This window comes from Apus apus, chromosome 3 (assembly GCF_020740795.1).
Source record: "Apus apus isolate bApuApu2 chromosome 3, bApuApu2.pri.cur, whole genome shotgun sequence".
In the NCBI taxonomy this organism is placed as follows: Eukaryota; Metazoa; Chordata; class Aves; order Apodiformes; family Apodidae; genus Apus; species Apus apus.
Genome location: NC_067284.1, coordinates 85,847,236 through 85,863,919, shown reverse-complemented (window position 1 = coordinate 85,863,919; position 16,684 = coordinate 85,847,236). Strand labels below are relative to the sequence as shown.

General features: G+C 42.1%; 1 protein-coding gene across 2 annotated transcripts in view; it reads left to right on the top strand.

Annotated features, from left to right (window-relative positions):
• SLC35F3 (solute carrier family 35 member F3) overlaps positions 1 to 16,684 on the top strand; it is a 69,286-nt gene that overhangs the window by 17,142 nt on the left and 35,460 nt on the right. For both annotated transcript variants that reach the window (XM_051614225.1, XM_051614224.1), the window contains exon 2: positions 1,424 to 1,748. In XM_051614225.1, coding sequence (XP_051470185.1) covers positions 1,468 to 1,748 — 281 coding nt within the window. In that variant the 5' untranslated portion in view covers positions 1,424 to 1,467. The remainder of the gene's footprint in view (positions 1 to 1,423; positions 1,749 to 16,684) is intronic.

The following is a 16,684-nucleotide window of genomic DNA, read 5'->3' as shown; positions in this document are numbered from 1 at the left end:
AGCTCAGACCATTCATTTCTTATCTGTAAAGAAATAATTAAATTGTTTTCTCTATTGGAATAAACTTTTCTCTTAATAACGTATTAGCTCATGTAAATACAATTTAGGTTAATGTGAAATAAGAGGTTTTAAGAGATTTTCCATTCCAAATACTGATTCTTACGAGGATAAGGAATGGTGTTTTGTGTGTGGATCTCTCTTAGTCTGCCTTCAGCATATATAAATGTTTGGCAATAATGCAGTCTCTCATTGTTCTGTCTGTATTTTATCTTTCCTGTATATTATCTGCAATTTATCTTTCCACCTTTCAATGCATGCAATGACATCTGGACACTTTTGAAGTTGTCTGTTCCTATATTGAACTTGTAACATGAATTGCTATCGCATCCTTCAAATGAAAGGACCAACTTAAAGTGAAGTTGGCCTCTAACAGAAATCACTGCTTTAGTACTGCATGCAGGTGACTGGCAGCTTTAGCAGATGTCGAACAGGGTGAATTTAAGACAGATAGGGCAAAAGCCCTGAAGAGAGTGGCCTGTTCCTGAGGTCTGCCACCATTTTGATTTCCACAGGAACTGAACCACCTAACCTCACTTTGCTCATTCATTCACAAGCGGGATACAGTATCTGCCAATAGTGGTACAGTAGCAGGGCTATTACAATTAATGTTTAAGGATTTAGAGGCAAGTTTTTTAGGAGAGAAATTTCCAGCAGCATGCTAGGCTCAGTTATACAGGAACAAAGTTCCAGTTCAGTCTTATTTGGTGCAGGACTCAAGCTAAAAAAAAGTTCAGGTTGCCTAGTCTGAAATGCCCTTCAGTGTAGCCTGTGCTTTGGTCAAATTTTGCCATCTGGCTACAGCCTCTGGAGAGCTGTTCTGCAAGGCATTGCTGAAATATTTGGTGATCTAAGTTCATTATTAATTGTGCTAATTATGTTACAGTGATCAAGCTTAACTGCAGGATTAAGTACATTGTCCCTTCTCTTCTTTAAGAAACACCGTATTCCATAAGGTGCCCAATTCTGCATTTTCCAAGCCAATACTAATCCCAAGAGTTATTGTAATCCCCTTTGCTGTTTTATTGAAGTCAATGCCATATTTTCCCTTCATTTATGTGTCCAAACAGCATCACTTTAAGTGGTGTGTTATGCCCTTCTACGTACATCAGAGCAACATGTAATTCCCTTTCCATTTGACAGTGGTGCCAAATCTGGAGGTGATAATTATTATTTGCAATGTAGTCATGACTCCATTGAACCAGAGGCTTTGCAATGATCTAAAAACAAAGGACATTTTGTGGCAAGATCTGGTGGGGTTTTTTTCTGCTGGCAGAGCTCCCTGTGACTACAAAAGGGCCTAGGGTCTGAAAACTACAGTGCAGGCTGGGTTTCTTTAGTAAGCCTTGTGTTTCCTTCTCCCCAGGGGATGAGCGCTCCCGGGAGTCTCCAGCCCCAGCCGAAGCGCAGATGCAAGCGGGGGCGGAAGGTGGTGGAAGGGTGAACCGCTGTTGCTGGAAATGCTCCGTGACACAACTCAAGAAGATTTTCTGGGGTGTAGCTGTGGTTCTGGGCGTCTGCTCCTCCTGGTCGGGTTCAACCCAGCTAGCAAAACTGACCTTTAAGAAATTTGATGCACCCTTCACTCTAACATGGTTTGCAACAAACTGGAACTTTTTATTCTTTCCTTTGTATTATCTTGGACATGTTTTTAAGTCAGCTGAAAAACAGTCTCCAAAACAAAGATACAGGTATGGGAGCTTTTTTTTTTCTTTTCTCTTCTGTGGTTCTTGCATGCTGCTTGGCCGCTAGCAGATGTTGGGATGAGTCAGTTAAATCAAACTTGCATTTTCTTTCCTCTCCAGGTTTGTTAAAGGATGTTCTGATTTAATTTTGTGTCCTGTGCTAAGTGGTATGTTATTACTCTTAACGTGATTTCACTCCAACAGTAAGAAATCCAGGTTTATTTCCAATGCATACATGTCATGTAATGGAAGTCCACATTTTCTGCAATTGCTTCTCTGGAGTTTTCTGTTCTAACCTCTGTTAACAAGTTTTTTTAATTAATATCTTCTTCCTCTGCCCACAGCTAACTTTTATGGCAGTCTCTGAGTAAGCTAAGTAAGCTTTTATTTTACAAACTCAGGACTACTGCAGTGCCTTGAATAGCCAAGTAAAAAGTAGTGCAGTATTTTCCTGGCATTATGCCCCTGACATCAAAGGCCAAGCCCTGATCCCGGTTAAACTCGAGCTGTTGTGTTTATTTCCGGGAGGAAGAACTTTCATAACCAAAGGCGGCACTTTGTCTTCAGCACACCTAGTCTTTGCAGCAAGCCAAGCCCACAAAGCCTGAAGCACTCATGGAGAACCCTGAGTGCCTGTCCTCCATGAGGGGCTGAGGATATTCTGGCTGCTTGAAGGACTGCTTCTTGGTGAGGCTCCTTCATCTCATCTCATTTCATCTCATCTTGTTTTGGCCTGAGAGGTGTCTGGGACAGATGGGATGACTCAGCCATCAAGATGTCTTATGTCAGAGAGCTTCCCTGATACATGGAAGGATGTGAACAATGTTTTCTCCTTCTGTTACACAGTGGGGCTCACAGTCTTTTAGTGAAGTAGCTCAGAAAGTAAACAGTAAGAAGTACACATTTCTCAGCTTCCAGCTGTGCAGCAGCGAGGTGGAAACTTACTACAGGAAAAGCCTAAAAAACCAGGGTACTTGGGAAATGCTCAATCTCAGATGACTAGGATTAAGATTTTAAGTGCTGAAAGTTTGCTGCTTAGCCATTATTACAGTTTCTTCATCTTCTAAATCATTTGGGGGCTGCATATAAAGGAATTTCACTGATCACTGCAGGTCCTAGAGCAGTATCCAGAAGTTTTAAAGGTACTTTCTTAAGATGTCTTGCACTTCAGTCTTCAGTTTATATTTATTGTTTACTCCACAGCATACGTGGTTGCTTCAGAGATGCGAGCAGTATAGAGGTTAGAGAAAGCAATGGTTTAATCTGAAAACAATAACAAATGCTAGCCCCAAACTACCTTTTCATTTATTTGTTTTTTAAGTGTATTTCTTTCCACCTGTTCTCAGATAATGTTTTAAATACGGATGAATTCTGGGGTGAGCAGCTGTGGTTTGCCAGATCCCTGGGATTAAAACCAGAGCATTATGCTCTTTGTTGCTGCAGTTAATTGTTGTGGTTGATAGTTTTATGTCTTCCCTTTAATTAAGTGATGGCTGAGTTGAAGAGCAGGTACAAGCCCTGCACCTTGTTTGGGATGTAGGAGGACATCATTACAAGTAAGCTTGCAGCAGATTTAATGAAGAACATACATTTTGTGTGTCTGGCTGGCAGATTGAATAGGGTTAATTTACATAGTTTTTTCTTGGTGTCAGGGTAGACTTGGGCGTTGGGAGATATGGCTTTGTTGCAGATTTGTTTTATGTTTTTGAGCAAGTCGCTACAGACCTCTGACTTCCTGGTATTCCCTGTCCATCTGGATGAGACAATCCTTCAGAGGGAGGGCTGTACTTTACCATGCATTTATGTAGTGTCTGCTTCAGCATGTCCACTTACCTACACTGAGACCTTTCAATGGTCCTGCATCAAGAATTACTATAAAAAAGAATTGCTGTTCATCTGCTTGCTCCATTATGGCTGAGATGTCACATACATATACATCTGAAAACCCAAGTGTTGAGTTCTAGCATCCCCTCTTAATTATTCCCCCTTTTTGCATATTATATATATGCAGAGACATTGCAGCTCTGTATGAGGCATTACCATCTTCATTACCGTCTTCAGGAAACCTTGTGCTCCAGGCACAGTTGGACTTCCTAGGGAGACATTGCATGGGCTTCTGCATAGTTAAAGTAAGACACTTCTGACCTGGCACTAACAAGCAACTTGCTTCATCGCTTCTTCTTTTGTCATCGCTGTCTAAGCTCTTGAGCAGGAATTTTCAATGAGATAAATGACAAGGTGGTAGTGGGAGAAGGTAGAAATATGATATCTAAGTCACTTTAACAGTGAGGTAGTAAAGGAAGGGATTCTCAGATCTTACCTACACAGGTTGCTAAAATCTATAGGCACCTAATTTTTTTGGCAGTAAAGCTCCCCAAGGACACCTGTGCAGCTGCCTCCCCCTCAGCAGGGTTGGGCAGCTCAGCATCTCCTCACCATGGCACAGGCAGAGCTTTCACACTTCCACTTCCACTGTGGGCAGCTTCACGGGCCTGAGCCAGCAGGCAAGCATTGAAATAACAATACAGCTGAAAAGAATGTAAGGAACAGCAGCAATTAGGGAAAAATGTGCAAAAGAGGGAATATAAAATGTATGAACAGTGAATAGATGATGTACAGTTTCTCCTGTACAGATTAAATTCTTTATTATAGTTTTAAATTCTTATTGTATTATACCTATACAAACACACATACACACACACACTATGCTATATATATGTGAATTTGTATGTTTTGTAGTTTCATGGAAGAACGTACCTATCATGGATACAAACCAGTTTAAAGTGGCACAGATTTTTTTTTCCCATTTTATAACACATATAATTGTAATAAATTTGCAGCAAAATTTTATAGTAGCACTTTAAATTCAACAGCAGATTTATTTGTTTCTTTTTAAGATTTTTTAATATTAGGCTGTAACAGGAAGTGTTCAGGATTTCTGGTTGATCCATATTGCATGGTAAGGAACTTTCTATTCAAGCTGGAGCAGACTATCAGTTGTGTCTTCAGGCACAGAGAGTCACTCTTCAAGGCAAACCAAAACTCATATATTCATGTCAAAATTGCTTCAGGCTCCCTGTGCAGCTCCATCAAATGCCAGAGCTGTGCTCAAGTGTAGACCAGTCAAGGAGAACTCGTTCCATGTTCTCTACCAAGGGTGCCACCCACCCTTGGCACAGGACCATGTGCATGGGGAATGATGCAGAGCACTCTGGCAGGCCACAGAAGAGCATGCCAGAGTCAGCACCGCTCTCTTACTTCTTGTGCAAGTGCTCACTAGCTTAAAATAAAATTACAGTAACTAAATTGTCATTAATTTCAACCATTGTCTAGCCCAGAAATAACATGTGTAGTGGTTTTAGCACCTAATGGATCTTTTAAGACTACTTAATTTTGGCTTTATACTTTTTGCTTCCTAACCTCTTTCTAAAATGACACATTGAATCTGATGAGCTACCCTCCATCATACCTACATTATTAATTTATGAGGTAACATAAATGAAAAGCACTAGAGCTTAAAGCTCCCTGGCTGCATGAAAGATTAAATTAAAATCTCTGTAAGGTATTTTGTTCACATTTTAGCAGGAAAATACCTCAGAAGGCTTGTTTATTTTGATAGTGCTGTCTTACCTAATGATTTTTTGAGAAGAAAAGGGAAGGATTTTCCAGAATGGTTTGCATTATTATTTATTTATTTACCACTTAGTTTTTTGTGTTGTTTTTTTTTCATAAAGCATTAGGGCTAAGAAGAAAAGCAGAAGCTAAAACTAGATCTTTTCCATAATCTTGACCAGAGCTGATGTGTTGGATGAATGAAAATATCATCACACATACACTGATCTACAACCACATCTGAATGTTTCAACATACTCTTTTTCACTGAATCAGAGTTTTGTCTCCATCCTGCCCCCGAACTAGCTGCCATTAATCTTTCAGAATTTGGAGATCTTTCTTTGAAGAGAAAGAAAAGATGTACTCACTCTGATTTACCAGCATATTAACTTCACAGGAAGAGTCACTTTTGATTTATATGCATGTGGGCTCAGAATCAAGTCTTAGATCTTCAGTGACCAGAGAGCATCAGTGCCATAGCTTCACATGATGTCCAGGAGAATGTGGGCCAGTTTCTAAATGCATTTCACATGTGTTTCTGCTAGCACTAGCCTGGCATCCCCAGAAATTTCAGGAGTTGGGTCCATGAGTTTGAACCTGGCTTATAGGAAAGTGCTGCTGGATGCTCGCGTGGTGCTGCCCTCCTCTTCTGCAGCAGGTGGAGGACCCAGCCCTGCAGAGCTGGGAGCCACCCACCTGGCCACAATGAAACTCTAATGGGGAAGGAGGTCAGAGCCTGATTTGGCATGACTGGATACTTTTTACTATTGATGTTCAGTGGTTTGTATTCATGTATCTCTCTTACCCAGCAGCATTAAAAGGTTGCCGTGTGGTTGTCTTTTGTCATCCTACTGATTTATATTACTACTTAGGTGGGAGCTTCAGTACCAAAACAAACAGCATCAACAGAGTCATAAATAAGCTACAAAGGCATCAAGATGTGATGAGTGCAAGTGTTTTTAGCAAATGTCACCCAATGAAGCATGTTTTCTTTCAAAAAACTTTACTTTATAAACTCTATTTGTCTAATTCAGTACATTAGCCTTAAAATAATACCTATTTACTTTGTGTTCCTCAAGATAAAATCACTTACAAGTTCCTGTTAGCTTGTTGGGGAAAAAAACCAAACACACCAAAGAACAAAAAAGAGCCCTTGAAATTAAAAGATACAGTGTTTGATTCTTACCCAAGTTAGATAGATACAACCCAGGAGTAACTCCAAATTAAATCATTTTGATCTCTAAAGCGGCCTGTCTGGGCTTCGCTTTGTGCTTGATATCAAAGCAATTAATTAAAAGGAGATACGGATATTGTGCAAGAGGTTTATCATGGTTGTCCATGCCTCTCCTGCAGCTATCTGAACTGTTGCTGGTGATGTGTTATTGATGGGCCATGGCATCACTTCTCAGGCTGTTTTCACTGAATTTGCACTTTTCTTCCAGGGGTTCTAGCTGAAGACAAGGCCAAATTGTACTGGTGTTTGTGACAGGGGCAGTGCTGGTGGCCATCTGTTGGATGTCCAGCCTTCTCTGCACAGTCAAGCTTGGGCATGGAGCATTCACTGGAGCTCATTCCAGGTGAAGCTCAAGCCAGAGAGCCCAGGGTGATGTTGTTGTTAACTTCTGTTTCTCAAACTTAAGCGATTACCTCTTCCTGATGTAACCTATGGTAGCTGCACCCCTAGCCCAAGTAATGGTTTCTCACTCTTTGTGGCTTCTGAGAATTTCAAACAAAAAATTTCTTAGCCAGCTGTCAAAAACACTCTCCACAGGCTACTTGTTCTTGAGAAAATAAGTTGTCCTCCAGCTGCAGAGTATTTCTAGAGATCTTCCTGTTCACGTAAGTCTCTTTTACACACTGAAGGCAGTACCAAGGGGTTAGATTAGCAAGGAGATTCGACACAGCTGGCTCCTCAGTTCCACACTGCATTTTCCAGCACTGCCAGCTTGGAGCAGAATATCCAGTTTGGTCCTGACATGCATGGGGAGAGCAAACACCTGCAGAGGAGACACAAACTTGAGGCAATGGGGAGGACACATGTAAGCTAAGTGTCAGGAAAGGCTGAGGAGAAAGAGAAAATCTGTTAATGGAAGCCCTCCACCATCCTAGATTAAGATGCCTAATTAGACTTGAGGTGATGCTCCTCCTGATGTTTTCCGTTGAGAAACTTTAAAAACTGCTCCTAGACCCATGTTAAAGATGGTAGTTTTTCCCTTCCTCAAATGTATGGCATGGGAGCTTCGTACTGGGCTGATGATGTGAATGGCTGGCAGAACAGTCCAGAATTAATGCCAGAGGCCTAACTTCTCTGAAGGTATCTCACCATGTAAAGTCTGCAGATGGGTCTCAGGAACATAAGGTGGCATTTGTATGCCTACCTCCCTTTCTAAATCTATCCAAACTTTCACATTCTGTTTGACTAGTTTGCTAATTCCTTTCACTGCCTTTGAGAGCTCGTGTCTTAGCTTCTGTGAGAAAATGGTCAGGGTTCCTTCTTTAGGAAACCAATCCTTTCTAATTTAGCTTCCCAGTTTATACTTGGAGATTGCATTTCTATTTCAGACTATGACATTCTGAAAAGAGCTGAACAGTCGTGTCTGGTGAAAAGTTTAATCAGAACATCCTTCATCTTTTGAGGATCACCTGTTCTGGCTTTTGGATCATTGTGGAATGCTAATGAAGAGTAAAAATTGAGTAGTGCCTGATCAGGAGAAACACATATTCTTTAATCAAGAACCTGCTTTACAAAATCATTCCAAGGATGATTGAATTAAGTGGTGTCCTGTAATTTTGTCTTCTTGTTCCATTATTTTTGTCTGCTCTGCTATGGCCTGAACAGATGCACTAAAATAATTACATTATAAGCCTCCTATGAGGAAATGGTGCTTGAGGCAAGGACTAGAAAGAGAAGTAATTGTTCTTGTTACCTGAAGACAGGGCATGTGCTATGAAACAATGTGTTTAGGTAATGGTTTTTGCTTGAAAAAAATGTCTGTCCTGCAGCACTGAACAATCTCTGGTCAGTAGTTAAACTGCATTTCATTAACTGGCTCTTCCTCTGGCTAGTAAAGCAAGCTGCCAGGCTTCTGCTCTGCTAGCACATTTCTCAGGAGACTTGAAGAGGAAATCCACCTACACTGATGCCAGCCGTCCTGACCTCTGTGCTGACTGAGACTGTGGAACTAAAGCAGGCAAGGCTGAAGGGACCTCATGGGTCACCTCACTTCCCAGCCTCCAGGCATGACCTACAGGCACAAACAGAAAAGTAACTGCATTTATGGCTAGCAAAGGAAAAGAGAGATTGGGAAAAGAGTGTGTGGTCATGTTTACTGTGTGGGGAAAGAAGCAGAAAGCTGAGGTGAGCATGAATATGCTGTATTTTCTGATCATTGTAACATGGAAGAACACAGACATCACATCTGGTCTTTTTGCAGAAGTGTTTTATCTTGGTTGTCATATCAAGTACCTTGACACTCAGTGCACAAGCTCACTGAACAGGGACTGTCCTAGACAGGTTCTCCCATGTTGTTTGCAACAGCAATGCAAACAACAACAAAACTCAGGAAAGAGTGATAAGGAATTCTGCATTTTTTTCAGCCCAGATCTGTGTCAAAATATCTTGAAGGCAGCTACCTTTAAAGGTAGTTTAAAAAAGGATAGTGCTTGTATGGCAACAGACTTGGTAGCTATAATTAACATCTCTCAATAAAGACGGATGATACAGTGAGAAGTGTTGGAGGCTGGCAGTACTACAGAAGTGGAAAAAACCTTTTTGTCCAGCTGCCTAGTGGTTATGGACTGTGGCCAGATTTCCCAGGATTGTTTGTGTTTGTATGAAAAAGCAGCCTCATATAAATGCACAAGTACCTGGCTGAAGATCCTGTTCACTCCCGGTCTGCAGGAACTGGCTGCCCTTGTTTGTTAGTCAAAGCTATAGCTGGTAAAAAGGGAGAAACAGCCAAAGGTGAAGGTTGGCAGCAACACAGGTATATGAACAGGGCATCATAACTTGAAAAATCCTGTCAAGCAGCTGTTTGTCTGTGAAAATTCAGGGGGTTTTTTGGAAGCAAAAATTGGTAAGATATGAGCTGATGGGCAGACAGGTTCATATATGTACTCGCACACCCATAGACAATTATTTCTTTGTTTTCCAGTGCTAAAACACTTTTCCAAATAGTAGCTTTCTGCCAGTGAATGTAATCCAAAATGGGGAAGACAAAAAAAATCTGAGTTTGTTAACTTGTTCACCTGCTTTGGGGGCACTTAGTGAAGACCACATCTCTTCAGCCTAGCTGTAAAAAAGAATAACCTTCCTTTAGTCTGTTTGTCAGTCCTTGAAGTCAGGGCTCAAACTCATCAAGTTTAAATGGAAGTATCTCATTTACTTTATGGCCTTAATGTCATTTCCATATCAATTGGTTTTCTTGTTTTCAGCAAGCCTACATTAACCGAGTCCTCTGCAGCCACAAAATCTCTTCCCTGTTCCTCCTATCTCCAAGCAAGCACTTCCCCATGTGGAGGTGGAGTCCATTGTTAATTTATAAATCATGGTTTGTTAATTTATAAATCGTGTTCCTTCTTTTTGGGGCTGGGGCTTGCTGACTCTTTTACTGAAGCTGCTTATTTCATGAGCACTTAGGGCCCACTGTAACATTTCCTTTGTGTCTTTGAAAGCCTCCCACTGCCTCAGTTAAATGTTCAGACTCCCACGGGGGGAATGGGCCTCTGGAAGCCTTACATGAAGGATGGCATATCCCACCTCTTGCAGCAGATGCAGCTGTTAAACCCCAGGGATCTCAAGTCATTGTGAATGTCCCTTCAGCGACAGAACGATATGAACCTCTGTATTTTGCATTGCTAACAGAAGTTCTCCTTGAGTGATATGAGCCCAGCTCCATTTGCTACAGTGGACTCTATTCCTCTATGTCATCTGGCATTTGCCCTTACATTACATATACAAATGTATTTCTTCACCAAAAGAATGGGGCTTTTTAACTTACTTCTCTTCATGGTATCTATTGTAGAGGCCAGCCAGGCCAACTGAAAATCGTATCCTGCTTTTTTTTCTGTACTACAACTACAGCTTTCTTCACTAGTCTGGCTTATTATGCTTTCAGCTGGAGTACATATAGATTTCCAAGTACAGAAAGATAGTTCTTCAGCTATGAAAAGCTCTCCTATTAAATAGCACACTAGAAAACAGTGAGAATTACACCTCTACTTTCGGTACCTCTTATTAGTACCTAGAATAAAAATGAAGCTACAGCTCTGTAATGCTGAGATTTTTACCATCTAGCAAATGGTGCTGTTGTTAGACCGTCTCACCATGATATCCTGAACATCAGGTCATAGAAATGTAGAGTAATTCTGGCTGCTGGGGACCTGGGGAGTGAGGTTTCTAGTCCAACTTGCTCAGTGCAGAGCCACATCATATCTAATGTTTTATTCTGTTAATCGTTCGTGGTCTGCAAACACTGGATGAGACATAACTATTATTATTTAAATTTGTATGTACTTCTTTACCTCTTTTAATGTGCAGTCTCTAGGTGCTCCAAAATTACATATATCAGAATGTGCTGGCACGAATGGTACCTGTTCTGCTGCTGTTTGCCCCTTTTTGCGAGAGCCACCTTCAATATTTGTCTGTCCTGAGGCAAGAACGTGTGGATTCAAACCCTGAGGATTTAATTTTTATTGACCCTGGAGGGGAAAAAAAAAAAAAAAGGAAAAAAAAAAGTGTTAACCCATTATAAAGTGTTTCTGCTTAACTTATTTTTAATAATCAAATTTTCACCTACAGAATAGGTTGGGGGCTGACCTGCTGGAGAGTAGTGTAGGTGAAAGAGACCTGGGGGTCCTGGTAGACAGGAGGATGACCATGAGCCAGCAATGTGCCCTTGTGGCCAAGAAGGCCAATGGCATGCTGGGGTGCATTAGAAAGGGTGTGGTTAGTAGGTCAAGAGAGGTTCTCCTCCCCCTCTATTCTGCATTGGTGAGGCCGCATCTGGAGTATTGTGTCCAGTTCTGGGCCCCTCAGTTCAGGAAGGACAGGCAACTGCTGGAAAGAGTCCAGCGCAGAGCTACTAAGATGATTAAGGGAGTGGAACATCTCCCTTATGAGGAAAGGTTGAGGGAGCTGGGTCTCTTTAGCTTGGAGAAGAGGAGGCTGAGGGGTGACCTCATCAATGTTTACAAATATGTAAGGGGTGAGTGTCAGGGAGATGGAGTTAGGCTCTTCTCAGTGATGACCAGTGATAGGACAAGGGGTAATGGGTGTAAATTGGAGCATAGGAGGTTCAAGGTGAATATCCGAAAAAATTTTTTTACTGTAAGAGTGACAGAGCACTGGAACAGGCTGCCCAGGGAGGTTGTGGAGTCTCCTTCGCTGGAGACATTCAAAACCCACCTGGATGCGTTCCTATGTGATGTACTCTAGGTGACCCTGCTCTGGCAGGGGGGGTTGGACTAGATGATCTTTCGAGGTCCCTTCCAGCCCCTAGGATTCTATGATTCTATGATTCTATGATTTTCAGTATTTCATGAAGTTCACTATATTAGATGTGGTGGGTTCAGTCAGCACTTGACCCTAGCTGGCACAGCTCCACTGAGTCGTGTATGACAACATGCTGATTGCTGTCAGAAAAAGGTCTGGCTCAGTGAATATTAAAAAAATCAAGTTAATAACTAGATGTATTTTGTCTTTTCTTCTTTCAGAGGGGAACTCAGGCTTTGAACGGGCTGAAATTCACCCTACTTCCCCACATTATTCTTTTAGAAGTGTCTTTTGATTCTGGAGGAATGAAGTAGAAAAACTTCATGTTGAAAAATAGTATCCCAGAAGAGGATACAGTGACATACAGCTGAATGATCACCTGCCTTCCATTAATGTACCTGCAGACCTGCACTTGCTCATGAAAGTTTTAGCAATTAAGGCCAACCTTCTAAAAGTCTTGTAGCAGTTAACAAAGAGCTCTATTGATTTCATAGATATTTTTTTTTAAACAATCATCCATGCCCTTTTGTATTTCCAGGTAATTCCTATAAAGCTGCTACTTTCTGCCTTACCGAGTTCAACATGGCATTTTTAGTAGAGTTGCACTCTTCATCATGTAAAAGGGACATGCCAGCTAAATCATGTATGGATTGGAGAAGGTGAGAAAGGAGCTAGGCGGCATCAAGTGGAGTGAGTGAGGTGTTTGAAACAAGGTACAAACTTTCTAACAGTGTGCAGCTGAGCTGTCAGGAGGCTGAAAAACAGGAGGAGCCTGAAAGAGTGCTTAGTGCATGCTTGGCAATCAGAGATGGTGGGGCAAATAAGGCCTGTTTAGGGAGCAGATTGTGTGAGCTCTGCTAAAATGTAGAACTCACACAAATGATACAGTTATTTTAGCTCTTCTGCAAGCTGAGCTAAATCAGTAAATCCTACGTGATTTGAACAGACCATGTGCTGAGTATAGTATTGCTAATGTGCTGAGGCCTGTGGCTGGCTGCAGGTTCTTAGCTTGGGATATCCCAGAGCTCAGCAGTCACAAAACCATCCAGATTATCAGACTCCAGACAGGTCATTCAGGAGCATCTAGGGAAGATTTAAACATACCAGCAACAGCTATTTCATGTGTTAACAGATTTGTTTCTTAACATGAATGAATGTACAAGTAAAATTTGCCAAACCGCTAAAGCTATTTTGTTGGGATCTTTTCAAAAGTGAGCATCAAATTGGCTTTATTTTTATGTAAACAGGAGTCATAATGAGGACACTCCTATTGAAAATTGTACAGGTTATATGTATAGTTAATTGTGGACCTTATTTTAGCTGTCAGAGTTGCAAAATGTTGTCTGCTGCTTTGTATTTCTTGAGCTTTGTTTTGTTTTAAGGTTTTAAAAAAACCAAACCAAAACAAAACAGCTGGCTTCCTGGATATGTTTGCTGCAAGAAAGCAGAGACAAGTAGTTTCAAGAAACTGGAGACAAGTATGTTTCCTCCATAGCAATTGGGCTAAAAACAAACTGTTCTCTTTGTCCATGTGGCTTCAGACACTTTCCACTGTTATGCTGCTGGTATCTGGAGTCTCATTACCCAAAACTACTTTGTCTATCGCAGAACAGTAAATAACCACAGACTTCAGGCACACATAGAAACATCTCATTAGGGAAATTTGAAAGAGAGATGACAAATAACGTCCTGGAATCAATCTAATGTCATGATCCAAATGTACAATGGCAAATCATCCTTACTCAAGTAACTCAGCTACTGGGAGCTACAGATGGGTTTGCCCTCAGCAGGCATTTGGTGTTTACATGCCTTTGAGCTAACAGCCATGACCACGGGGCTCCTCCGCATGAAACGTGCTGATGGCACCTACTAGATGTTGTGCAGCTGACAGGAAAAAGATGCAATAGTTCATTAGTTTTATCACTGTTGAATTCAGGCATTTTCAAAAGGAATGGCACTGAAAGCTTAGTAGTACTGAAGGTGCATAATAATTGCATCAAAATTGCCCATCTGCAGCTAAAGTGAGATAATTGCCTAGGCGTAGACGAGATTTTGAATAATAAATGTTTATAAAGCCCTTCTGTCATCATGTTATCCAGTCCTCACCCCATGAGCCAAACTCTCAATTCATGTACAGTCTTTTCAAACCAAAAATATCTCATGTCAGTGCAGCTCTGGGGTTGGTGAAGATGAGAATCTGGAACAGTGTAAGATACCTGAAATTGGCTCCCAGCTCCCCAGCAACATTTATGAACCAAAATGAAAGAAAGTAATCTACAAACCCTCCTGATTCCTTCTTAGTGTTATTTTCAGTATCTTTAATAACTACTGGAGTCTAGGTGTGCCAGTACTGATTATCAGTGATGCTGAATGGTGCTCCTTCCCAAGGGGTGGGGCTTGTAATGGATCAGATCCACAAAAGGGCTGAGACGTGTGCCCCTTCCTGCAAACAGAATAAAGAACTATATGTGGTTTCCAGCAGACACTTCCCCTCATCAGGAGCCTCTCTCTCTCAGAGGTAGAGCCTGAGTGAATCCATCCTCACAAACACAGACACACCAAGGATATTGTGGGCCTGACCCCAGCAGGTGAGATGTAAGCCCATCTTAATTAGGTTTATCATGGTTTATCTAACCTACTCCTGCAGATAAGCTCATTAGCATGGACTCAGCTCACCCAGGGCTTTGAACATGGTCCCTCCGTGCTTGACAATATGCAGACAGCTGAAAGACATGCCCTGGTTTAAGTGCATGCTTACCTGGTCAGTCTCTCCTCTGTAAGGATGCAGTTTGTGACTGCTCCCATGTTCTGGTGCTCTCCCTTTCCCTGGCAATTAAAGATGCAAACAGCACTGACTAGACAAGATTTGTTGATGCAACATTGTTATCTTATGCTCCTCCGAGAATGAATTAGTTCTTTTTCCATTAGACTTGATACAAATCATGCTGACGATCTTCCTTAGTATGCCTGGCTGATTCCTAATAGCTGTCTTACAGTCTTCACAACACTTCTTGTGCCTCTCCCATGCTCTCATGCAGCAACTAGGGCTGCTCATTCTAGCCTAGCCCTATTACGTGACCAAGCACAGATGATTTATAACGGGGTGGAAAACATTTCCAGCTAGATGACAGGATCACCAGCTTTCTGCCACTGGATCGCACTGGTCTTTATGCATGAATGGAGGAGCTGTCGTTCGGGCTGTGGGATCCCTTCAGCAAAAGAGCCACCTGCCTCCCCCATGGTCAGATCACCTTGCAGCTCTACAGCTGCACAGCCATGCACACTGCCAAGGTGCTCTGCACACCTGTATCAGTGAGGGTCTTTGGGTCCCTTCCCTGCACTGACAGTGCTCTGCCAGAGGAGCAGCGCCCTCACTGCTAGAGATCCAGAAGAAAGTAGAGTAACAAAACAAGCAAGGCCTTTGCCAGGTTGCTGAATTAATAGCTTCACCTCAGAAGTTGAAACCACATTGCTGCTCTTTGTCACTCTTCCCGGGAAACAATCTGAAAAGAAGTTCAGGTGTGACACTAAAATCAGTAACAGTATGAACTACTGTTCAGTACTTTTTTCTCTCTCTCAAGAACTTAGGCTTATTGAGTAAAATCTCTATCTCTCATTTTCATCACAGAGCATAAAGTTTTTGGAAAGGGCTAAGCCCAACCACTGAAACTCTTTATTCTAGTTGTGTAGATGTGGTACTGACAGAGCCAAATTCAACAGTTTTCCCAGTGCATAGTTACAGTAAAATGAGCCAGATTTTGCATTGTGTACGTTGATTCACTGTGACTCTGAATTACTCTGTTGCTGAGGCTTGGTGAAGTGTCACAATATTTTGGGTGGCATTTTTGAGGTCCTGCTGCTGGATTCTCTATTCTTACTGAAGACTGTGGTGAAACTGTAATGATTCAGTTGGAAGGAGTGGTGAACCAGTAGTGAAAGCTGTTGGAAATGTCACCTTATGCTTGTATACATATGTTTGTGTGTGTATGTGTGTACATATCTATGCATGTACATACGTATGCATGTGTATGTATGTGTGAATCTATGCACCGTTTGAATAGAGATGCTGAGCCTGTTTACTCTGCAAGAGCAAGGATGTCCCAGAGGGCTAACAGGCTGTTTTACTTTTGATAAAGTACAAACTGTTGAAAAATAAATGAAAATGAAACCACAGATTTTGTACTTTCTAGATCTAGGGTAAATGTAGGGTCGTGCCCTTGACTGGGGTGAAAAATTCCCTTGGCACAACATATATCTTTCCCTGTGGGTCTTGGTGGGAAAGCACAGTCTCCAGGATCAGGCCCTAGATTGTTTGCTGAGGGAGCTGACACCTGTCTTCTTGCAGCACGAAGACTGCTTATTCTCAAGCATCTGTCTGCAAGCACTGCCTGGTGCTGCTCCAAAAATCCCTTCCCCCCAGCCAACAGAGCTGGAGCCCCGGCAGCACTCTCCTGCCCCCGAGCACGGCAGTGCCAGCAGCACAGGTTGCCCAACTTGTCATCAGGCCCACGGCCAGTCTGGGCTGCCCTCACCCCAGGCGGAGCCCTGGCTGTGCAGGGAGACTGGGGTGTGGAACGAGCTCTCACCTCCTTTTACACTGCTTCCCATCCCACTCACATTCAGTGTAAAACCAATGCCCTCAGCAACCCTCTTCATTCTCCATACCCCTACAAATGTTTTAAAATCCTTAACCTGTGGTAAATGCTTCTTCCTCCACAGCCATACACAGATACTCTCCTCACTTCCAAAATGCAGTCCCCCACTTGAGCAAGTCCCCCCACTTCTCAGCTGTCCTTGGCCAGAAACTCCATGGCTGATGCTCTGCGTGAGAGATACT